The sequence below is a fragment of the Sitophilus oryzae genome, unplaced genomic scaffold (genome assembly GCF_002938485.1).
Source record: "Sitophilus oryzae breed Bouriz unplaced genomic scaffold, Soryzae_2.0 scaffold_1498_pilon_pilon, whole genome shotgun sequence".
NCBI lineage: Eukaryota > Metazoa > Arthropoda > Insecta > Coleoptera > Curculionidae > Sitophilus > Sitophilus oryzae.
This window is the reverse complement of record NW_022146167.1, coordinates 2,430,438-2,455,544: the sequence shown is the minus strand read 5'-3', so window position 1 is coordinate 2,455,544 and position 25,107 is coordinate 2,430,438. Positions and strand designations below refer to the sequence as shown.

The 25,107-nt window shown below is 31.3% G+C and overlaps 3 protein-coding genes and 1 non-coding gene across 9 annotated transcripts in view; 1 reads left to right on the top strand and 3 right to left on the bottom strand.

The window, feature by feature from the left end:
• Positions 1-96: 96 nt before the first annotated feature.
• LOC115877740 (hexosaminidase D-like) lies at positions 97-2,441 on the bottom strand. 4 transcript variants are annotated; one of them, XM_030894038.1, is made up of 7 exons: positions 2,342-2,441; positions 1,491-2,028; positions 1,009-1,437; positions 864-953; positions 691-804; positions 305-585; positions 97-252 (listed from the first exon to the last, which is right to left on the bottom strand). In XM_030894038.1, exons 1-7 carry the CDS (start codon positions 2,378-2,380, stop codon positions 166-168), a joined length of 1,578 nt encoding a protein of 525 aa, XP_030749898.1. In that variant the 5' UTR covers positions 2,381-2,441; the 3' UTR covers positions 97-165. The 4 variants fall into 4 exon arrangements, with proteins under 4 accessions (XP_030749898.1, XP_030749899.1, XP_030749895.1 ...); XM_030894039.1 differs by having other exon boundaries at positions 2,357-2,406; XM_030894035.1 differs by lacking the exon at positions 2,342-2,441 and having other exon boundaries at positions 1,491-2,253.
• A 1,137-nt stretch (positions 2,442-3,578) lies between these two features.
• On the bottom strand, positions 3,579-3,698 carry LOC115877790. The gene has a single exon (XR_004049403.1). It is a non-coding gene; the product is annotated as a U5 spliceosomal RNA (small nuclear RNA).
• Positions 3,699-3,941: 243 nt separating this feature from the next.
• On the bottom strand, positions 3,942-5,684 carry LOC115877739 (mpv17-like protein 2). 2 transcript variants are annotated; one of them, XM_030894034.1, is made up of 4 exons: positions 5,542-5,684; positions 4,697-4,984; positions 4,392-4,630; positions 3,942-4,329 (listed from the first exon to the last, which is right to left on the bottom strand). In XM_030894034.1, the coding sequence occupies exons 2-4, from the start codon at positions 4,932-4,934 to the stop codon at positions 4,165-4,167; spliced, it is 642 nt and encodes a 213-aa protein (XP_030749894.1). In that variant the 5' UTR covers positions 4,935-4,984; positions 5,542-5,684; the 3' UTR covers positions 3,942-4,164. The 2 variants fall into 2 exon arrangements, with proteins under 2 accessions (XP_030749894.1, XP_030749893.1); XM_030894033.1 differs by lacking the exon at positions 5,542-5,684 and having other exon boundaries at positions 4,697-5,208.
• A 581-nt stretch (positions 5,685-6,265) lies between these two features.
• Positions 6,266-25,107, top strand: part of LOC115877737 (protein FAM107B) — a 105,524-nt gene continuing 86,682 nt past the window's right edge. The window contains exons 1-2 of one of the 2 annotated variants that reach the window (XM_030894032.1): positions 6,266-6,436; positions 6,785-6,922. In XM_030894032.1, the coding sequence (XP_030749892.1) occupies positions 6,875-6,922 (48 nt within the window). In that variant the 5' untranslated portion in view covers positions 6,266-6,436; positions 6,785-6,874. Of the gene's footprint in view, positions 6,445-6,784; positions 6,923-25,107 lie in introns of both variants that reach the window. The other variant, XM_030894031.1, reaches the window with a different exon arrangement.

Sequence of the window (25,107 nt, the reverse complement as noted above, 5' to 3'; positions counted from 1 at the left end):
TGGTGGCGCGGAATTTGATTATGTAAGAATGCCAGCTAATTTTGAAAATATTCAAGGTAAGGTAGGGTTTATTTTGGTGCATAAAAATACCGGTTATTTTAAAAAGTTTTTTATTTTTATAACAAAACAAAATCACAGTGTATAAGAAATTGGTTCATAACTATATTACAATTCGTGTTTAAAATCTAAAGGTCTTCTAGGCCAAGATTCTTTCTTTAATAATTCATGTTTGGCCCTCCACAGCTTAAGAACCTGACAAATAAATTCATAAAACAAACTATCTTACTATCTTTGAATAATTTACCTCAGTTTCAAAGGGTTTTACAAACGTTTCAAGCCATTCACTAACAGTATATTTGTCATAAACCTCCCTTAATGCTCTTGAAATATTATCCTTAACATATTCCAGTTCATCTTTAATTTTATCCAAAGGTAACAGCACAGATTTTACGTAATGTGGGTTAGAAAACAAATATTTTATATTGTATTCATTTAGCCAACCCTTTACCCGTGAATCTTCGATTATTTCTTCATATTCTTGCTTTAGTTGATGCAAATGAATTATGTACTCTAATATATCCCCACCTGTATAACAAACACTTTATGTTAACTAGTGTACAGGGTGTTCCATTTCTTGTTTATGAAAAGTACACTAGGTCACCCTGTATAATTAAAATCGCATTTTTATACCTGGAAATTTACATTTTGGTGTTCCAAAAGCTGAACCTATTAGACCATATGGTTGAGAGCATTGTAATAATTTAGCTACTTCTGTAGGAGGCCCAATCAAGGAATCTTTGTATCCTATTATATAAGTTATAATTAAAAAAAAATGGTTGGCTTATAAAAATTAAATTTATTACCCAGTAACAATCTCAAACTCATTGCTAGAGCGGGTAGTCCTACAGGCAGTAGTTCACAGAGAACTGCAAAGTGATCATATCGTTGCCAACCTATATATTTTTAATTTTTAATACTCAGTTCTCCCAAATTATAGGTAAAAACTACCTGTTAATATAATTCCTTCAAAGTGAATTTTCCTCCCGTACTCTTTGATCACTGCCAACCAACTTTTGTGATTTTGTACATAGTGATTCACGTCAGATATATACTTATTGCTGCCGATAGCGCCTTTAAAGGCACTAGCTGCCCACAGACTAGAAAAAGCTTTGGAGTACATGTTCCACAAACTGGGGCCCAGTTCATCATAAACATCTTTCTGATACTGCCAAACGACTGGCTCGAAATTCACACCCAAACGACTTTTCTGGATGTCTGTGTGGTTTAGGAGTCGAAAGTGATCATCCCAGGCTAGTATTTTCAAGTTTGGGTTCTTTTGTCTTATTGCGTTTATTACAGATGTAATATGGTTCAAATATAGTTTGTTTTTGGTTAAATTATCCGTAAGCATTTTGTCCCTACATCTTTGACAAGTGGCTAGGGAAAAAAATAGAGTGATATAAAGAAATACAAAAAAGTAACATATTTACCTAAATGAAAGACTTCATCAGATCCAATGTGTATAATACCACTTTCTGGATGTGCTTCAATTACTTGGTGTAACATTTCTTTAATAACTTCTAAAGTATTTGTATAACTCGGACAAATAGCTGAGGGATAGTTCCAAACTTCCCTATAATCTTTAAATTCTTCTAGTTTCAGTAAAAATTCTAAATGACCAAAAGTCTGCACCAAAGGAATAACTTTTAAATTGTTTTCTTTAGCTAAATGATTGATTGTTTTGATTTCTTCTAAAGTGTACGAATTAAAGGCAGTTACATTTTTTAAAAGAGGGCCATTATAAGGAAACATATCTTCGTATTCTATTAGAACACCTGTAGCTCCCATTTTAACCAGCAAAGGAAATAATTTTGAATAATAGGATATTTTTGGTGGGGCTCCTTTTAGATCCAAATGCACGATTCTTTCCTTGATAATAACAGTGGTTTCTCGAGGATTATATAATTTAGTTTTCAGCTTCCTTCCATGTTTTTCAATTTTTCGGTGTATATGTGTGTGAGAGGAGTGCTGAAAGAAATACAAATAACAGAAAAGTACCGACAATAACAAAAACACTACGGCAAAAACACGAAAAATTTTGATATTGTATATTGGTTTCATAACGCGATTAATCACATATCTGGTAGAAAGAATGTGTAGTTTTATGTTCAGTGCATTTTGAAATGAAATTTGACGATGTATTTCTGTTATAAATTACGAAATTCACATCTTTGAACTTTGAGATTAAGCGATCTTAACCTGTACAAGTTTACATAGTTGAAAATCGATACAGCGATTCAAATACTATGATGCAATTAATTGTTGTAAGTTGTAATATTACATAGTAATTAAGTACATGGGTACTACCAAAGTACTGCATTTTGTTGAATTTTGATTTCTTTTTATTATCACTAATCAAATGATCAAATCAAGTCATTTTTTAAATAATTTTAAAACCCTATTTAAAATTTAAAAGGCTTCAACTAGGGATGGAAACAGTATATCGATATATTAAAAGTATCGATATATTCATAAAAAAAGTTGAAATATGGAATTTTCATCTTAGCATATTTTAAGATTATTTTTTATTAAAAAAAAAAATAAAGAAAAATTGTCTTATGAGGGCTAACTTTTGAACGTAAATAAAAAACCTTTTTTTAAGAACCTTTACATCCTTTTATTTCATATCAAAATAGCATTATTATTCATATCATCCTAAATATGATCATTCATAATTCAAAGATATCAATCTAAAATCTAAATAAAAACAAAAATCAGATTCGTGGACAACTAGCATTCCTCTTTCATTTCCGTCATGTCCATTTATTTTTGTATGAAGCGTGGTATGGAGAGTGAAGATGAAGATATGATATATCACTAATGATCATATGATAATGATAATACGAATGAAAGTACCGTATGATCGAGAAAAAACGGCGTCAAAGGCGGCTGGGGAATGACTATCGATGCTATTTTTGACGAGTTAGAACTCTAGACGTCAGTTACTGAGAACTGACATAAAATTTGTCAAAAATTAATACCTTATATAGGAAAACCAGAAAAAAATAGTTTAAAATATTAATTAACTTTGAGCAGAGTTCGGCCTCGTCAAAAATAGCATCGATAGTCATTCCCCAGCCGCCTTTGACGCCGTTTTTTCTCAATCATACGGTATCTCTCAAATGAAAAGCATGCGAACAGGAACAATACGGAAGTCATGATACAATCAACAATCAATATATGATCTGTGATATGATCAATACGGAATAACAAGGGAATAACTTGTTCACTAATGACCACATGATAATGATATTATGAATGAGAGATGAAAGTATCTCAAATGAAACAAGCATGCGACAAGAACAATACAGACACAGAAACACATGATTCTATGATCAATCCACATTTAACATCAACAATCAAATGAATCAACACAATTGTTTCTTATGTAATACTTGTAATATAAATATCACGATAGAGATAGAGACAACGAGCGCAATTCCCTACGATATAGCAAATCAACTCTCAACTAGTCTTCAGTCTGATCAATGATCATTTTTATTTTCAATTAGTTTAAAGGCCCTGCTTGAGCAGAGCTACAGAAAAATTCCTTATAGACTCATTTGAGTTGACCCCCGCCACGGAAATCTTTAGTAAAAGGCGAAAGATTTATTCGCTCTGACGGGAGTCCAGAGTAACGTTGGAAACCCATTTTAAACGGTTAATTTGAATATGACCCATAAGATCAGCGAGTTGTAGTCTGTGATGCCATCTTTCAAGAGACCCGCAAACAATATTTGACACCTGTCAATATCAAAATTCATCCCTGGCTGTATCTTGTGTTGTCTAATCTATTTTACTGCTGCTAATTCATATCGTTGTATCTTGGGTTGCCTATATATTCTATATTTGACTGTGGTTTTAAATAAAATTTATAAAGATGTTTTTGATTTGGAGTTTTTCCTTTATTCAACCTGTTATCAGTATTGAAATATATTTTAATTTCATTATAAAATAATAATACGTCATATAGAAACAAGAACAACAATGAAACAAGAGATTAATAATAGTTCAGAGAATATTTAATATTCAACGTTTTTTGACTAGCTCCTGTGGATTAACTTCTTTCCCAAACCATATTTGATACTCTCTCAATCAATTCATTTAAGTAGTATCTCCCATTTTCAAATATTCCACATCCTTGTGCTTTATATAGGACAGGAATACATTGTAGAACATGGTAACTGCATTAATATAGAACACCTGGTATTTTACAGGTACAAAATAAAAGTTTATAAACTGGGTAGGCACCCAAACACACCAATCAATCTATAAGATAAAAATATTATGTATTATAACAGTGATAAATATATCTTTATGGTAGTCCTTACAAGATATACATCTAGAAATTTCGATGTTATTTCATCATTCATTTGCTGAACAGGCTTTCTTTCTAATGCCCCCATTGTATAGAAAAAGGTGCATATACATAGAGGACCCATAAGAAACTGGTCCAGAGCAAGTTTCTTTGTTATGGTGCTGAAATCTCTCTTTGGCCATATTCTTGCTATGTAGAGGTAGTAATAGTGATGGATAGGACCTAGTCCTAACCCAACTAAGAACATTCGAGCTAAAAAGTAACAAAAATATAGTGTAATTATAAATAAAAAAATGTATAAATGTTAAAACACCCTACTCATTCTTCCATAGTCATATCTTTTTGCTAATATTCCTCTGCGGTACTCAATTTCTTGTTCGCAAATATCTCCCAGCCACATAAGTACCCCCGAACTTATGATATTTGTGTGAAGTAAGTATTTGCCGAAGACCAGTGATGGCAAATTATGCATGGCGCTTCTTTTGTTGCTCGTCGTCGACACATTTCTGGTTTGTGTTCGTACAATATATCGGAAATTTCGGGACAATTTGAACATTTTTCGGTACCTTTTTCTGTTTCTTCTTTATTACGACTATATCTGGACTACTTCAAATAAGAATTTTAACATACATTATCTCAATTTCGTTATCTTTCATTTAATAATCGGATTTTGCGAGATTATCACTTCAAATAGGTATCGAAACCTTGGAATTGCGTAATATCTCTACACCTTTACACATTGTATTAGCGATTTATTAATACAGGAATTTTAAATCATATCGACAAATTTGAAAATTGATTCATTCAAATCAGCTGATTTTTGACAAATTTAAATTTCTTCTACAATCCAAAGACAAATAAAAATATAGCTCGCTTTCAGCGCCATCTTTTGTTAAGCCACTGAACTACTTTAAGAAAATTACTATAAAAGAAATGTTTTGTATAGAGACCTTTCCAAAGATGGCGCCTGGATCGATTTTTAAATGCTTTTTATTTTAAACGATTTTAGTTTCTGCGTAATTTTATTCAAAATTAAACTATTTTTGATCTATCTAGACTTAGATAAAATAAATATTTAAACACAGAAAATAGTAGGTATGTAAATGATAAATGAAATGTATTTTAATTACAAAATAAAATATAAAAACATTAATTTAACTTACAATTTCTGTCCCAATATCTCCACATAGCTCTCTATATATACGCAACACGTTGTATATTTTGTACTGTATGTTCTTATACTGCCATACAAACTGTGAATGTGCATTTAATTAATAAAATATACTCTTATATTAAAGATTATTGCAGTATCTTTTTCTTTTGTTGATGGGTCAAGTATTATTGTATGCGTTATAATTGTTTGATAAAATGTTTCAATTAGAGCTGGTTTATTTATAATAAGGTTTATTTTAAAAGCTTTCCACTGCGGGCCTGCATATTTTCAATCAGTGCTAATAAATTATATCCTATTTAACTCTGTAATTTTAATGCTAAACTACATAGGGAAGCAAGCGTTTATTTTAGGCTCATAGTTTATGGCAATAGAAATACTAATTAACGTAATCTATACTGTTATTGTAGTAATATTAAAGATATTTTATGATTGCTTTTATTTTTAAGATTTCAAATAAAATCAAAATAGACGGCTTAGCAGGGTTGTCATGTTTAGCAGTCTAAAGGAATAACAATTTTCTCAATATCCTATAGAATTTTAACACAAACGGTCAAAATAATTAACAAAAAGTCATGTAAAAAACTAATTTTAAGTTATCGTTTAGTGGTAGATGCAAAATACAATTGATTATAAATTTAATCAATATAAAAACTCACCCTTTACAAATCTGGCAGCGTTGTAATCTTATCACCTGTCTTTCTGCCGTTTCGTTTTTGTTTTGTTTACAAGCACAAAAAATCGTTATTTTGTAAATTACAAGCAGAATTTTGGATATTTATGTGTATATTCGGATAGCTTTGAGGTACTGTGATTCCTTTTTCACTAAAATTCAGTTCTTTATCGTTTCTAACTATCAAAATTGATCGGTTTTGTTAGATGAAGAGGTTAGGACCATGGTACAAAGAAAACAAGGTATGATCGATAGCGGCTCCAATTTCGTTAAGTTTGCGCATACCACCTGTGACGTCATACGCTATACAAAAAAATATCCGTATTGTTCAATTGCCACTAATAAAAAAAGACCTAAAATAGGGAAGAATTAGGACATAACCCCAAAAGTTATGTCAAATCATGGAGCTTGACATTTGAAAAATTATTTTCACATTTTTTGTGTCATCTGTTTGACAATTTGAAATTGGCGCGCGGAGATTGCCGACCAATGGTACCGTTTATCACCTGTGACGTAGTGACCAACCTGCGCAATATCATACCATGTATTCTTTGTATCATGGGTTAGGACTGTGTTTAAGGGCGGTGATGAAATTATCCCCAAGGGCCAGACATTTTCGGTAGCATTTCGCGATTTATTTAACTGAGTGAAAATGCCAGATTCTCCAGAGAAGGAGGTTCAGGTTGTTCGAGACATTAAGGTAAGCTTTTTTTATAAATTTGCTTAATAATGTTCGAAAAAAAAAGAATATATGTCAAATTTTGACATATAAATCTTCGAAGGTCGTTGACCTCGGGTCAGAATTTTTGCTATTTTGAGTTAAAGGATGATTTTAAAAAGATATAAACAGTGTAGAATGTGAATATTTGCGTATATAAATTGGTAGAAAGAAAATTTTTCTTAGTGTGGCTTAGTGAAGCTGAAAGTTGTTGTCATTATTCACTATCACTTTCTCTTGAACAAGTCGATCGAAATACAAATTCAAGTTGGTGTACAATAATTCGAAATTTTTATGCTTATTATCAGGTACAATTTGTGTTTTTTTTAAATAACTTATTACAATTAACTCGTGAATTTTAATTATTTTTTTAGTAAATAGATGGGACAATTTTTGTGACTACACCTAAGTAACGTTATTTGATAACTGTTAGTTCTGTTTTTGTGGTTGTTTAATATTCTACTCACGGTTATATACAGCATGTACGTTTGTACATGTGACATTAATATTTTAACGTTATTTTATTGTATGTCAGACTAAAATTTCATGGCAATTTAGTACCTATGAGTATTATGGTTATTAATTATTGTATTCGGGCCAGACTTAAGGTATTTTTCTACCTGTTTTAAAAGCTCAGAGCGTGAAAAATATAAGTTTAAAACCAGAGTGTACTACATGATAAAAAAAACGGCGTTACCGTGGCTTTTACAATGATGGGGACTGATATAATTTCTGTCTATCAACTCCAAGAAAAAAATCAACTATATTTTCATGGTTTTCTTAATTTTCTCTAAAACGGTATGGAAATTTAGAAAGTTCAAACGGGATTAACCATTTTAGAACAAGCAGACATTTTTAAGAATGTATTTTTCTCAAAATGTCAATAATAAAAAAGTTTTTCCTTTTGTAAAGACATAGTACTGTATATTATTTCCCATTGTTACCCCCTTTTTACATTGTCACTCTGTATATAAATTTACAAACAATGCTGAAATATTTTATTAAATTAAATTATTAGCTTTGTTTATTTATATTCGTTATGTGGAATTTTTTTAAAAATTAATATGAGTATAATCAGAGGGTATTGAGAAATTGCAATTAAAATGTAATCCGCTGGTATTTTTGTATTTATTTGTTTTTGGTTGAAATTTGTACCTTATCAGAAATGCATAATATTCTATATTGAACATCGTTATGACCGGTTCATTGTCCTTATTTTCAAAATTATTTTTGTAAAAATTATACAGGGTCCAACAATAGTACGTCGTGCATCTGTAGCTCCTAGAATAAAAAACCTGAGAATGTTGTTTTTAAGTGTAAACCTTAATAATCCAGTAAAATTGTATCGCCGTGTAGAGTGAAAAAAAAATTACGGGCAAGCTGATTTTTTCCTCAGCGACTGTCTTCTGAGCAATAGGGGTGTTTTTTTTTAAAACTGTACTACAACAAAATAATTAGACGCAATTTGTACATAAGAACATTCTCTATAAGTTCCCCTAATGAATTTTTTCTATAAGTTTATTATTTCCGGACTTAGCGGCCGTTTCATGAGCCCTTTGGGTTGGTTTTCAAAAAGTTTGTTACAGCAAATTGACCCGTATGAAAGTTGTTCATAATAAATGGACAAGCAACTTTTCCTCATTAATTTATTTTGGAGCTTGATTATTTTTGGAGATAGCGTCCAGTTCATGAACAACTTACTCTTTTTTCAGCAAATTCACCCTAGGAAACTCGTTCAAAATAAGAGTACATATACCTTTGCCTTATGAACTATTTTTGTAACTTGACTATTTTTGGAGATAGCGCCCAGATCATGAACAAGTGGTGGTAGCTTTAAATTTAAATGTCTTTTTTTTTCAGGAAATTCACAAGTGCTGTTGGAAAATGGATTCGTGTTTTATTTGCAAGAAATTTTTCTTTTTAGTAAAAAGAGTTTGCATGTAATTTTAATATGAACACCTTTAAGTTTGTAAATTTGCAGAACTATGAACTGGACGCTATCTCCAAAAATAATGAAGCTACAAAAAAAATCATGAGGTTAAGTTGGGAAAGTCCGGAAATAATAAACTTATAAAAAAAAATCATTAGGCGAACTTATAGAGAATGTTCTTATGTACAATTTGCATCTAATTATTTTGTTGTAGTACAGTTTAAAAAAACACCCCTATAGCTCATAAACCGCAAGGGGAAAATTTCCGATTTTGTATATTTTACACTCAGAAGACAGCCGCTGACAAACTCTGAAAAAATCAGCTTGCCCGTATTTTTTTTTCAAATGACAATTTTATTGGATTATAAAAAAGTATGTACGAGGATGTATTTCAGGAAAAAAATTTAACTTCTATAGGGTAACTGAAAAAAGTGTGAATGGATCGGGATGATTTTTTTAAATGGAATACACTGTATATCATGGCATTTTTGGCTTTCTTTCCCCCCCCAGATCACTTTACATAATCTTAATATATTATGAGTAAATGTATTTCGATAGATTCAGAAATATTTATAAGAAAATAAAAAATATATATTTTTCAGTCTTTCTTAAAAAAATTATTAAAAATACAAGAGCTGTCGTGAAATCAAAACTATATTAGATATTGACTTTAGATGGTCTGTACTTGCTTCGCTATAAATATGGTAATCATAAATCATACAGGATGTTCAAAATTCTACACCAAACTTTCTAAAATACAAAATATTTTTCTTCGTTTTTTTTTTTTAAATGACGGAGATGATTTTTTTTTAAATGATATTTAGAACTGATGGAGAGTTAAAAAATTAGCATTTTTCGTATTTAGAGTATTTCAAAATTGTTAACGGTTTCGCAGATATTCGCGGTTTTATATTTCATATTTAATTTTTCACAGCAAATTTTTATCAAAGCCACCCAATGATTTTTCTCTCGTATTTTACCGTTGAAATAGCCATATTCGTCGGCTTTATGATGAAAAGGCGTATCTCGATTTTTGCTATTTTTCAGGAGAGCAATTTAAAGAAAATCACTTACTTTATTTGGCCAATAAATGTAAAGTCTTTAATTTTTTAATAGTTTTTGTATTAACACTTAAACGGAGACATTGAGGAAACGTTCTGAAGATAAATTGAGCGTAAATTCTAATAAATAATTTATTTCTAGTTGTTTAATAGAGATAGGCCTTTTTGTTATAATAATAATAAATTTATTTCCGAACGAATAGTATACATACGCCCATGGAAAATAAATTTAAAAATGACGGTAAAGTGTTTTTAATAAGAAAAAAAATGATACAATATTTACATTATGGAATACTTACAAGAAAATACAATACATACATACAAAAAAAAATCTGAAAATCGCCAAAAAATCAGAAACAAATATTTTTAAATACTTTTATTCGCGTTGGATTAGATCAACTGAAAACAAAGACAATTTTCATGCCAGAAGCAAAGGCAATAATCAATTAAAATACTCTTATCTAGCTTATTTTAATAATATTGTTTTTTATACAAAAATGCATTTTTTAACTAATATATTTTTAGTAATTTTTTAGTTAATTGAGGGCATCAATACAGGGCATTTAAACTCACGGTCCATATAATAAAAACCAAACTAAACAAAAACAAAACATGTTTCTTCATTCGTTTTTTTTTTATACAAATAACTGTGGAGTAACAGTTTCTGTTTTCCCTGTTCAATGATAACAAATTCGACTTTCCATATGATGATAGGCAAAATAAATAAAATTTTCCAAAAATTGGTAGGGATGACAATGCCAATGGCCTGACAATGATAATGAGATGAAAATGATTGTATTTTTCGGGCAAGTTTTTGGTTCGCTAAAATGTTCTTAGAGAAATTATGATTTGGGGAATTTTTTTTTCCAATAGGGCAATTTTCGTTTCGTTGTTTTGCTTTCGATAAAATTTTCCTTTGCGGCCATTTATTCTCGGACAATCTTTTGCATACCCGATACAGCTATGTGCAGAGTCTAGCTCATTCTAACAATGGTTTTTGGCAAAAAAATAGACTCTAAAATCACACTGTAAAAGAGAGCTGCTGCCATGATAGAAGTTTTATTTTGTCCCAAGCAACCGTCAGAAAATAATTAGGTAGAATGGTGTGATTTTCTAGCATGCATTTTCATAACTTAAAACAAAAGGACCTATCTCAAATTCCATCTTTCTTGTGGTATAACAATTGGTATAACAATAATTGATATAACAAAGAGCCTTAACTCAACATACGTCTCTTCGTCATAACGAGATGGGGCAAATTTTTAAACTAATATAAAATGAAAAAGGTACAATATTGAGATGCGCAAATTCGCTATGTTAAAATATGGCCCATTGGGCATGTCATGACGTTGATATCTCAAAATCGCCAAAAATCGAGATACGCCTTTTCGTCATAAAGCCATTAAAAATTTTGAAATACGTTAAATACAAAATTTTTTTTTTATTTTTAGCAAAGATCAGCAAAAAAGAAGTTTTTTTAATTTCACTCAAAATGAGTTATTTCGGTCATAAATGTCTGTCTGTCTGTCCGTCTGTAACACGATAGGTAACTCAAAAACCGCTAAACCGATTTTAACCAAATTTGGTACAAAAATTCTGTGGCACCCGAGAATCTGGCCATTAGTTTTTGGTGGGGGTGGGGGGTTGGTAAGGGGGTATGGGAGGGGGTTAAAAATTTAAAAAAATCGTAACTCCAAAATTACAGTAGCTAGCGAAACGCGGTTTTCAATTTAAGATTAGGAATAATATTTGCAGCAAAATTTGTAATAACATCAAAATCAGTCAAAGTCGCAGTTTTTGAAATAAAAAAAATTGGAAAAATTCCTTTACTTTGAAACTAATAGAACTGCCTACCAACTTTTTATTAACATATTTTAGTATGGGTGGCTATTCGTGCCTCCCGGCGCCAATTTTTTATTCTAGGAGCTACAGACAATAGTTGCCGGATACTGTATACCTACCAAAATAGCAAAAGATATAAAGAAAATATCGTTCCAAATTACGTTTTGCGGACAGCGAAGTGGGCACTGTGGGCATGTATCAGCTAGTAATTTTAATAAAAAAGAAGCAAGGGATAATTGTGACTAATATCTCGATGTGGGACCTTGGCCTTTTTGACCTGCCGCTGCGACTCTACCGGTTCGGCACCTGCCCTCCGCAGGCTGCTCCTCGTCATCTCAGAGACTTGTTCGTCCCGTCTTTAGCGGCTTCGGCAGCAGAAGAAGCAGCCTCCGCTTCTTGTGCAGGTAGAAATTCCTGATTATCGTTTTATTTTTACGCCGACATGTTCGGTCGACCTTTCGTATTCTCTTCCTCTTCTTCTTTTTCGTCTCTCTTTCTTCTGGGGAAGATGCGGCTGTGCTGCCGCGGACCGCTGATCGTATTTTTCTCCTCTTATTTCGCACATGTATACCAGACGCATCCGCATCGAATGGCTTAGTTTACACCGGAGTTAGTCGTGCGTCACTGAAAAAAATAATTTGTGAATTTAGTAACAATATTAAGGGTTATTTCTTGCCACAGATTATTGTAGTAAATTTACCATCCGTCCTTTAATTTTACAACTCCTTTGTAAAGTCGCTGTATGGCTAATTTGTGGCATGTAGGGTTGTGCCACTTGAAAATTTCAAATGAAATTTTCATGTCGGCAACTTTTCCAATGTGAAATTTTCTTATTTTAAAAAAGTGAAATTTCATTGAAATTTCAAGTGAAAGTTTCAATTCGAATTTTTCAGCATAGAGGTGAAATTTTCAGAAATGTATCGTGAATTTTCAACTTACAGGTGAAATTTCAAGTGAAATTTTCATAAACCTCGCGAACTCCTTTATCGTGTTCGTATGTCGACCGTATCGACGTAAGTATCGATCGTTGATTTTCTCGATTTAGGTACTTGCGCGTCTGAAGAGGACCGGCGCTTGACATTGACAAATGAAAAACCGGAGTAAATGTAGATAGATAGAGGTTATGATTTGTGTTGAAAATGTTGATGTATTATTAGATGTGTTATTTTTGTGCATTTTTTGTGTTTCACATTTCGTAAAATTTATTCTGTGACCTGTTAACCTACTTGTGACCTGTGTTGATTCCAATTTTTAAAGAAATAATGGTTAAGCCCAAAAATAGTATTTGGAAATATTTCTCTAATGTTCAAAATAATACCAAAAAAGTGAAGTGCATATTTTGTAATGAAATTTATTACAAAAATGCAATTCGTTTAGAAAAACATTTTTGTAATTTTAAAACAAAATTGTAATTTTCATGAAATTTCAATGAAAGTTCCAAGGTGAAATATTTAATTGTCAATATTTCAGGAAATTTATGAAATTTTCACTGAAAATTTGAAATTTGAAATTTTTACTGAAATTTCCAAAATTTCAGTCTTTCAGTGAAAATTTCATTATGAAATTTCAACATAAAGTGAAAAATGAAATTTACCCATCCCTAGTGGCATGTATGTAAATTATGTTATAATATATCTTTATATTCACCAATATTCTTTGTGAATTTTTTTAAAAAATGTGTATTTCATAATAAATTTACTTGTTACTTGTCTTGTAATATTCCTATACCGGGTGCGTCTGAAAAGTGGCTCACCCCTATAACTTTTTTATTTTTTCAGATAAAAAAACGAGATTTAGTATGTTAGTATTTGACATAAATTAGGATTGATTGACGTAGTCAATTGTTTTTGATCACTTCCTGTTTCACCGGAAATTACTAGAACTATTAATTTTTAAATGGCGCTCTCGGTATTTTTTTTATTTTATTCGGTAGAAAATGACATTCTGAATAGAATGACGTATCATATGTCAACTTTTGACATTCTCGCTTAGTCAAAAATCGTATTTTAAAATTCAATCTAGACTGCCATATGGCTATGTTAGAAACACTAATTCTTAATCAAGGAGCCTTGGAATTTTTTTTATCGTCTAATGTTTTGTGTCTTGTCTGTGATTTTTTCGTTTTCTTTATTAAAATTATGGAGTGGATCAATCAATCTTCGTTATTATTAATTAAAGAATATGAAAAGTTGCCTATATTATGGGATGTTAAACATTCTTTGTATTATTAAAAAATCAAAAAAAAAAAACGCATGGCAAGATCTTGTAAATAAAATTAATATTGAATATCTCGATATTAATGAAATTGCTACTCTAAAATTTGTATCTTTTGTTCGTAATATTTGGTGTTACTAAATTTTGTAAATATTCAAAGTCGGGTCTGGTCATTCTTCTAAAGTTTTTGAACTGATCATAGCCCTCCTCAGACACTAAGTTGTTGCAGTAAATTTTATCGATTTCTAAAAATTTGGGTTTGCCACCAGCGACGATGTTTTCGATTTTTCTCCTTTTTAATAATTAAGCTGTGCATAACAATGACTGCAGCCTCGACTATTTCTTGGTCGTCCATTATTTTCGCCAACACAACTCTGCTGTGCGCACACAAATGGATCACTTCATTCGTCGAAAAATAAGTTTTTAATTTGAACGGAGCCGAGAGCTCGACGCTCAGCTTGTGCGTGCTCAAGTCTAAACGCACCATAATAAGATACTCATTGCATCTCTTCTTGTCTAATTGTAGGTTTTCTCATCAATTTTTGCTTAAGGGCCAACCACCGCCTCTACGTGATAAATGTAGTAATCCTTTAACTGTCAAACATATCCTTAAGGAATGTAGTCAGTTAATTAACCTAAGAGAGGCCTGCAATCTTTCGTCAGACATGTCAGTTATTTTTTCTACAAGTGAGCAACCAAATCTTTTTGATTTTCTGGAAAGATCGGGATATATATCTAAAATATAGGTATCTAAAAAGCTACATTTTGGTTTAAAGCAACCAATTACTAATTAAATTGTACATATTTTTACGTTTTATTGTTTTATTCTATGTTGTTCTGTACCATTTACTTTATTTTTACAAAATCAATGTCTGTACTGTTAACATATACAATCTGTCTATAAACGTGTTGTTTAGTTTTTATTTTTTGTCAAATATTGTACCGAACTAAAGTAGCAGATGATACGCCGCTAAATAGCCTTTGATGCTGAAGCGGCTTAAAAGCTAAAATTTCTAAAAATTTCTTCTTGTCTAGATGCGAAAGAAAGCGACTGCATCGGAAACCCACACGCCTATCGAGTGGTGTAAATACACCAGTCGTTTAGTCCGGAAACCTATGCTGTGTAGTATTCGCTTGCTGGAATGACATAGTGCGTGGTTATATGTTTCTTTTTAAAAACGGGTGTAGGATTTTTGTTGAACTTTTGAACTGTTATTTCTAAGTTTTGGTAATTTGTATATCTTATTTAAAATGGGATACATATGTGTTTATTTATAAGGAAAAAAAGATATTTATAGTATAAAAAATTAATTTATTTAACAAAATTTAATTAAAAATGTGACAAAATAGTACCTTTCTATTGGTTCTATCGGACTTTTTTCGACTATATAAATCTTTATTTGTAAACTTTAATACATCAAATATTTTCAATCTAATAAATCATTTAATGATGTAAATAAGAGGAAATTTCTCACATGGGTGGTCAAATTCTATAGTTTTGATTATATCAAACAGCCTCTGAGAAATGTTTTCAACTCAAAATGCCTTTAATTATGTTTGACTACATCAATTAAAAGGGTCTTCAAATACATCAATGTGATATTTGTCTAAAATTTGCAAAAGAATCCGAATCTCTGGATAACTTGAAATTATTTACCTATTTAAAAGCCTTTGATGATGAAAGTGGAAAAATTTGTTCCTTTTATTTACAGGCTGGAAAAATTATTTATATTAAATTTTGATGAGTTTTGCACTGAAGAAAACATTCAGAGGCTGTTTGATATAATGAAAACTATAGAATTTGACCACCCATGTGAGAAATTTCCTCTTATTTACATCATTAAATTATTTATTAGATTGAAAATATTTTATGCATTAAAGTTTACAAAAATTAAGATTTATATAGTCGAAAAAAGTCCGATAGAACCGATAGAAAAGTAACTATTTTGTCACATCTTTAATTAAATTTTGTTAAATAAATTAATTTTTTATACTATAAATATCTTTTTTTCCTAATCTCCTACGAACTGATATAATATGACGAGCAATCTATTAAATTACTGTGAGATTATATGCCTCGATAACATATTGGTGCAGAATATTTTCACCCAAACAAATAATAACCCAAACTATACATTGATGCGGATTGTCTATGAACTCTTTCTGAAGGTCACAGAAACCTGAACGCGTAATTCGGTGTTCTTTCGCATCTGTTATAGGTAATTTGTTGTCATGTAGTCCGAACTCAGGTCCTCTATTAAATTTGTCCTGATGGGAAACACAGTATGCGGGGGTCAAGTTACCCCTGCTAATTTCCTAATATCATGGTCCCATCTCAGATTCGGTCTTCTTCTAGGTCTCTAAATTCCTCGTGGGTACCAAGCAGGTGTCCTGCCTATTGCCGTTTGAGGGATTTGACTCTGTTATTCAATCCATTTTATTCTATCTATTAGTTTTAATATTTCTAGTAGTAAAAGTGTAAATCCAGTCAGCTTTCTCGTTAAAGCATCAAAGTACCTCTGCCAGTTTGTTCCTGGGTCGTACCTTCTTTAATACTTTCAGCCCGAGACCCAAAGCAAAAAGAACTAAATGGCAAATTTCATCGAAAAACCAGTCCCAACCACCATAATCGTCTCTTTCCATTTCGCTTTTAAATCTGATCCGTCCAAGTTCATACGTTTTCGCTTTATAGACCTTAAAAAGAGTAATTTTACACATAGGAGTTTCATTAATCTTCCGTGTAAAGTACCACTTCATGAAGGTAGGGAACTGTTAGGAAATGTCTTTTTTTCAAATTACCAATGTAGATTGTACGGGAAAGGGGGGAGTTATAACCCATCATACAGTCTCAGGGCTTTGACAAAAACCAGTATCTGAGACGGTTTTACAGAGGTTAGTTTTCTATCTCCAATATCAGTCGTATCAAAGTTTATAGCAAGAATGGTTATCGACTTGGCGAGTTATGAGTTGTTCTGATGGTACCCCATTTTACCCACAAAATCTGCAGTCGCCGTTGTTTCTTAGCTTCAATCTACTGAAGTCTTCAACGTAGTGATGGGCATTACTATTCTTTTTAGTGAATCGAATCACACGATTCAATTTCTCATATAGAATCGACTCCTACGATTCGTTCATTTAAACGAACCACATGCACAATTTACGTTTCATAAAAACAAGAATCGTAACTGGCACTACCGGCGATAATTTGGCAGGACAATTACTTAAGGAACCAGAAAAAGAAATATACAGTTCTTTCATTTGTTTTTCAACACTTCATGACACTGGCGTAATTGGATTATCAATAATACCGTATGATCGAGAAAAAACGGCGTCAGCGATGGCTATGAAATGAAGATCGCTGTGATTTTATATGTAAATTTATATGGGAAATGTCATCGATCGTCATTTACCAGCCAACTGGACGCCATTTTTTTTCGATCATACTATTATTTATTAAAGACTTCTTGATACAAATTTAATATTTTTAGAGCCATATTTTAATTTCGATTTAGTAATCCTAATAAATAGTATATAATACCGCATGATCGAAAAAAATGGCATCCAGTTAGCTTGGAAATGAACATCGATGACATTCCCCATATAATTTTACATATAAAATGACAGCGATCTTCATTTTTTAACCATCGCTGATGTCTTTTTTATCATATTGAGCAGAGGCCAACAATATTTATTTGGAGTTGCATAAAAACACGATTTCGTCTTTTATTCCGACATTTAATGGTTTATAGTCGGTAATATTATTTTAACAAAAATATTAACGTGAAAATTAAATACCTTACACAAGTTACGCCCACGGATTCCTGCACACCTGCTAAAAAGATCAGGCCATCCTGATGGGAAGATGCGGTCCTTGCAGTTTCCACGAAGCCTTCACCAAGCCGAGGAGACTCTTTTCTCATTGTTAAAAATCATTCCATTGTCTTTGCTCTTACAGTAAACATCTTGTACTTTATCAAATAAAATTAAAACTTTATTTTTTAAAAAAGACTCTCCTGTTTTCTTGAAACGTAATTGGCGCAGTCGGTAGGATCTGTGCGGTGGAGATCCTAGAAAATCGAGCGAATATCGGGACTAGTTTTCCACTTGTGGTATCTACCCTTAAGCACGGATCGAGAAAGAACAACCCCAGAAAACGGCAGCAGAGTCCACAACAACAACGACAGGGAATCAGGAAAAGAAAAAAACGACGTACTTCGGCATCAAACTGTAAGTGCATTTTTCCTTTTCGCCCCATTCCGCCCTCTGGTTAAGGTGTTCGGTTGGGATAATTTAAGCTTTGCATTGCGCAACCCCTTTCGCTACTCATTGTGAGAATTTATTTTAAGAATAGTTTTTAGGAAAATCAATCAATAATCAATATTAAATAAATCTAAAATAAAAATACTTTTTATCATATAATAATACTAAAAGAACGTAATTTTCTTTTTAATATAAAAACGTAATATTTGATTTTAGTTATAACAATTTAACTGCTATATAAAATTAAATATATTTTATTTTCTTAGATCATAAGTTAATGACCGATTTAGACGATATTATAGGTAAATTTGACAATTTATCTTTTCCAAAAATCCAGTGAAAAGTAGTACTATTTCTACCAAAATGACCGAATTAAAAAATAAATTGGGAATTGTTTAAATCTAAATTGGACAATATAAGAAATTTTGACGGAGATAGTAACACTTTAAACAAATTTATAAAGAGATGTGAAAGTTTTATTGATAGTTATTCTTCTATGAATAGTCCAGATTTGGAAAAACATATTTTCGAATGTATACAAGAAAAATTAATAGGTAGAGCTGAGGTGATGGTCGGTAATCGCGCCGAACTCAATGATTGGGTTAGTTTAAAAATGCTTTAATACAATGTTTTTCTGATCGTCGCGATATCGATTGTTTGGTACAAGAACTGACCAGAACTAGGCCTTTTAAAAACGAACACTTGTTAAATTTCGGGAGTAGATTACAATTGTTAAGAAGCAATGTCATACAAAGGGTTAGTAATGATACAAATTTAAATAGGGAACAAAAATTATGTCACATTAGTTACTTTGATAAAACAGCCTTAAACACTTTCATAGCTGGTTGTACAGGGACGCTTAAAAATAACATGCATATAAAAACACCAAAAGTCTCGAAGACGCAATTGCGTACGTAACCGAATTTGAGAATTTTGAGCGACTTTATGGCCAGTGTAATAACGTTTTTGATAAACCAAAAAATAATTTTCAAAATCCAAAACATAATACGAATAATTTTGGCAACCAAAAACTTTAATTCGTATAATCAAAATAATCCGAATAATTCATTTAATAATCAAAACCCCCAAAATAATTTTAGTAATTATCGACAAAATAATGTACCTAATTTTAACAATACTAACTATAATCACCAAAATCACCAAAATAAACCGGCATGGCCTTGTCAGCCAATAAATATTCAAACTAGACAAGTTCCACCACAAAAAGTTTCCAACAAACCGAGAAGTTTTGGACCTCCTGTAAACGTGTTTAAACCTAAGCCTATACCACCAGGACAATTACCAAAACCGGAGCCAATGTCAACAACCTCCAGGATACCCACTTTAAATAGTAGTAGAGGATTTTCGCAGAACTCCTATAATCGGAACAGAATGTTCGATAGAAATCTGAATTTAAATTTCCAAGAATTGTACAATAATGATTGTAGTACAGAAGAAAACTACACGGATTCTACAGAAAATTATTGTGATCAGAATACAACAGATTACAATCAAGACGAAGATACTAATCAATATATTGACAATAATCAATATAATGAGTATCAATACACTCAACCAGGTACCGAAGAAATGACCCAAGAACAAAATTTTCAAGATACCGGGCCAACAAATCAACAGAGCTGATTGAGATAAATATCTCATCGAATAACGCCTTACCTTATATAGAAACTATCAACCCGCCTTTGAAACTATTAATAGATACAGGAAGCACAAAATCGATAATAAAACCTTCGATTATAGAAGAAAAATTTCCAAATTGTATTTATCAAACAACAAATAATATAAAAACAGCTTTAGGTAGTAAACAAACGAAATTTCAAGCCACTGTACCGATTCTTCTCGATTACGGTATCAATCATGATATTGATTTTATACTTTTTGACTTTCACGATTACTTTGACGGAGTGATTGGTTTAAATGATCTTTGCCAAATGAATCTAAATATTAACCTAGTCGATCAAAAATTGATTGGAAATAATATTCAGATACCTTTTAAATTTAGACAGCCTTATGAAGTAAATTTTTCAATTAGTGTAAATCCTTATGAAAAGTTTATTAAAAATTTACCCGTCAGTGTTTTCGAGGGAGAAATTCTTACTAAACCAGGTAAAATTAATGAACTTTATTTTCCCCAAATTTTATCTTACGCTAAGGACGGTTTTGCCCCTGTAGAAATACAAAATTACACGGATAGGACCATTTCAATAACACTACAAGATCCAATACCTGTAGATAAATTCGAGTCAAATGTTTGTGAACTATACACATTTGAAAATGTCTCCAGAGAGATGGAACAATACCATCTAAACAGGACAAACACTGAAATAGACGAACTAATAAGGACAAATCATATGAATACCGAAGAACGAAGAGAAATATCCAAATTGTGCAAAGAATACTCCGATATATTTTATAAGCCAGGAGATAGATTAACATTCACATCAAAAGTAAAACATAATATCAGGACAGAAGATGAAATACCCGTACATTCTAAGTCATATAGATACCCATATGTACACACGAATGAAATCAAAAAACAGATTAACGAAATGTTAGACAAGGGTATAATAAGACCTTCATCAAGCCCTTGGTCGTCGCCCATATGGATAGTTCCAAAAAAGATGGATGCGTCCGGGAAACAAAAATGGAGAGTAGTTGTAGATTACCGAAAAATCAACGAAAAAACGATAGACGACAGATACCCTATACCAAACATTAATGACATCCTAGATAAGTTAGGTAGGTGTAACTATTTTTCTACACTAGATCTTGCCAATGGTTTCCATCAGATCGAAATGGAAAAGAACTCCATTGAGAAGACCGCTTTTTCTGTAGACAGAGGACATTATGAGTACACACGTATGCCCTTTGGCTTAAAGAACGCGCCGTCTACATTTCAACGTGTGATGGACGAGATCTTGAAGGATATTCAGAATAAAATCTGTATGGTATATATGGACGATATAATTATTTTCAGCACAGGACTAGACGAACATATAAGAAACCTAAAATTAGTATTCAAAAACTGAGAGAAGCTAGACTAAAAAATAATACAACTAGATAAGTCGGAATTTTTGAGAAAGGAAGTGGAATTTTTTAGGCCATATCATAACGGCAGAAGGAATAAAACCAAACAAGAACAAAATCGAAGCAATAAAAAAATTCCCTATACCCAAGACACCAAGAGAAATAAAATCATTTCTTGGACTAGTTGGTTATTACCGTAAATTTATAAAGAACTTCGCTAAAATTACAAAGCCTCTCACCCAATGTCTGAAGAAGAACACAAAAAATAGTCCATACCAAAGAATTCATCGAAAGTATCAATTTATGTAAAAAATGTTTTAACATCAGAGCCCGTACTAACATACCCAGATTTTACGAAGACCTTTGAACTAACTACAGACGCCTCTAACTATGCTATTGGTGCTATTTTATCACAAAATAACCATCCAATATGCTATGCATCAAGAACCCTAAATTCAGCCGAAATTAATTATTCTACGATCGAAAAAGAACTGCTAGCGATTGTTTGAGCTGCAAATATTTTCGACCATACTTATTTGGACAAAAATTTGTAATTAACACAGATCATAAACCCTTACAATGGTTATTTTCCAAGGAACCAAATTCAAGACTTGTACGTTGGAGATTAAAGCTCGAGGAATTTGACTACAAAATCCAGTACAAAAAAGGGTAAGTTAAATCAAGCAGCTGACGCTTTGTCAAGAAACCCCATACAAGATCTGAATGCACTCGAAACTCAATCAATTGCAAACAATTCGGGAGACGCAGATGATGTCATAGATACCTTCTTAAATGATTTACAACAGTATTCACAATTAGACCCTTCGATAGTATCAGAAATTTTGGGACCAGAATTAACGAAACCCAAAAATAAAATCAATATAATATCTGATATACAAATTCGACCACCTTTTAAAACTCCTAGTAAAAAATCTAGTAAAACATCGACAGACCTAGAGACAATACATACATCTCTAGAAAATCCTATTTTTAATTTACCAATATCTGAAAAAAATCAATAAATGTATTTAAACATCAAATTATTTTAACAACAGGTGATATCGAAAATATTAATTGTCGATATGACACATTTTCAAAATACTCGACTTTATGTAACCATATCTATTAAAAATACCACCAAAAATATATTATTAAATTATTAAAAGAATTTATCGATCCAAAACAAACATACGCGTTGTATTTTAGAGACGATAATTTCGCAAAATTCTTCACTGTAACTCTTCAAAATCTATTTAAAAATTCTTCCTTTAAATTTGTTCAAGCTAATAGATTTTTACAAGACATAGAAAAACAAGACGATCAGATAGAGAAGTTAAACATGTACCATACCACTAAAACTTGTCACCGTGGAATAACAGAAATGAAAAACGCATTGTCAGCTAAATATTATTGGCCAAAAATGCTAAACGACATCGAAAATTTCATAAATAACTGTGAAACGTGTCAAAAGAATAAATACGACAGAAGTCCCCCTGTAATAAAATTTAATCTAACACCCACATGTTCTAAACCTTTCGAACATATCCATGTCGATACTTTTAAAATAGCTAACGAGATTTATTTAACTATTATCGATACCTTCTCAAGATACGGACAAGCCTATCACTTGAAAACTCTTTCAGGAATCGAAGTAATCGAACAATTATTTAACTTTATTACACATCACGGATTACCCTTAAAAATCACTACGGATAGTGGAACAGAATTTAAAAATAAAGAACTAGAAAACTTCTGTAAATTATATAAAATAGATCTACATTATACCACTCCAAAGAATAGCAACTCAAACTCGCCCGTAGAAAGGTTTCATTCAACCCTTATTGAACACTATAGATGTTTAAAAGAAGAAAATAATAATTTTACACCAAATCAATTAATAAAACGTGCAGTTTTGGGATATAACAACGCTATACACAGTGTCACAAAATTCACACCCTTCGAAATAATCAAAGGACACATAAATACTAACAACCCCTTCGATTTAAATGACAATATAATTATATCAAACTATGTACAAAATCATAAAGAAACAACTAAGAAACTTTACGATCAAATTCAGGAAAATAATCATAATAAAAAGAACAAATTATAAACAAAAGAAACGAAGATAGAATAGACCCACCTAAATACCTTAACGCAGATACGGCGTACATAAAAACTAAAAATCGTGGGAAAGATCTTCCAAAATTTAAAAAGCTCTCTGTTTTAAACGAAACAGATATTAAAATTGAGACAAATAAAGGGTTTTACCATAAAAACAGCGCAAGAAAGCCTAAACAAAATATTTCATTACAGGTTGAAAATGATCAAAATCACCCTGCTGATAATTGCAGCGCTGGTCCAAGTTCACAGCATGGACGACACCCAAATAACAACCCTTAATAATTACTTATTACCCTTAAGTTAGGTGAATCTAAACTAGTTTATAGTAAACATACATTTATACATTTTATAGACTTAGGTACTATTATTAATCAATTTAATGATATAGAAAGTAAGTTTTTAATTATTAAGAATTTTATAGATCAAGAAAATAGTTCTAACCCTATTTCTTATCACGGGTTATCCCAAAATATTCTTTTTAAGGACCGAAACATTAACTCAAATAACATTAAATAAATTAAAAATCTTCATCCACATATACGAAGTAAAAGAGGTTTATTAAACATCGTAGGAAAGGCAAATAAATGGTTATTTGGTACTCTTGACTCAGACGACGGTGAACGATACAATAATATAATAAATAAACTAAAAAACGATCACAAAAACATTATAAACGAAGTAAACATGCAAATTTCGTTATCAAAAAATTTAATTAACAATTATAATAAAACTATCACAATTCTTAGTAAAAATCAAGAAAACTTAAATTATGGATTAAGACTATTTCAAAATGCAATGAATAAACAAATCAGTAATCTTCACGACTATATTAGTCTTCAAGGAATTTTAACACAAATAAATCTAGATTGTCAAAACATTATCACCTTTCTTGACAACATCGAAGATGCAATAATGTTTGCAAAATTAAATACTTTACATAATTCGATTCTGCCTAGCTCTGAATTAGAACACATGTTAAATTATTTAAAATCAATCTATAATGAAAATCAAATTCCAAAATTTAAAAATATCTTGTCTTATTACCAATTCTTTGGGACACAAATATCATTCTCAAATACAAAGCTTATATTTGCAATACATGTCCCAATCGTACAATCGAATATATTTACCTTTTATCACTTATATCCTATCATCCAGAATCATAAAGTTTTTATCCCTAAATACCCCTACTCGCACGAGCAGTCAGAAATCAATTCGAAGAAAGTATTTGCCCGAAATTAGAAGACACTTTCTACTGTATCGAAGATTTCCACCCTGAAGATCGCTGTACCCTTCAACTAATCGAAGTCAATCAATTGAAAATTGCGACACCCTCAATATCAATGTCCAAGAAACCGTAGTCCAGCAGATAACACAGAACGAAGTACTAATACTACCAAATGGAAAAGATCGAATATTTTCCAAGTGTAAAATCGATCAATACATAGAAATCGATAAGCCAAGCTTAATAAAAATACCAGAGAAATGTGAAATCGAAATAAACAACAAGAAGTATTTCAATGATGTTCAAATTGATGAAGGAAAACCACTTATTTTACCATCGATCAAATTTGAACAAATCAATACATTAAATAATTACGAAACAATCAATATTTCAAGAATAAATATGGAGGAAATTTATCAACTTCGAAAAATGGCTAATCAATTGATTCCAGTATCGGAAGAAA

Coding starts and splice junctions, on each gene's coding strand:
- LOC115877740 (XM_030894035.1), bottom strand. CDS start 2,121: ATGAAACCAATATACAATATCAAAATTTTTCGTGTTTTTGCCGTAGTG. Junction 954..1,008: donor TGAAGGAATTATATTAACAG/GTAGTTTTTACC, acceptor AAAAATATATAG/GTTGGCAACGATATGATCAC. Junction 586..690: donor ACCAAAATGTAAATTTCCAG/GTATAAAAATGC, acceptor TTTGTTATACAG/GTGGGGATATATTAGAGTAC.
- LOC115877739 (XM_030894034.1), bottom strand. CDS start 4,934: ATGTTCAAATTGTCCCGAAATTTCCGATATATTGTACGAACACAAACC. Junction 4,631..4,696: donor ATATGACTATGGAAGAATGA/GTAGGGTGTTTT, acceptor GTTACTTTTTAG/CTCGAATGTTCTTAGTTGGG. Junction 4,330..4,391: donor AATTTCTAGATGTATATCTT/GTAAGGACTACC, acceptor TTTATCTTATAG/ATTGATTGGTGTGTTTGGGT.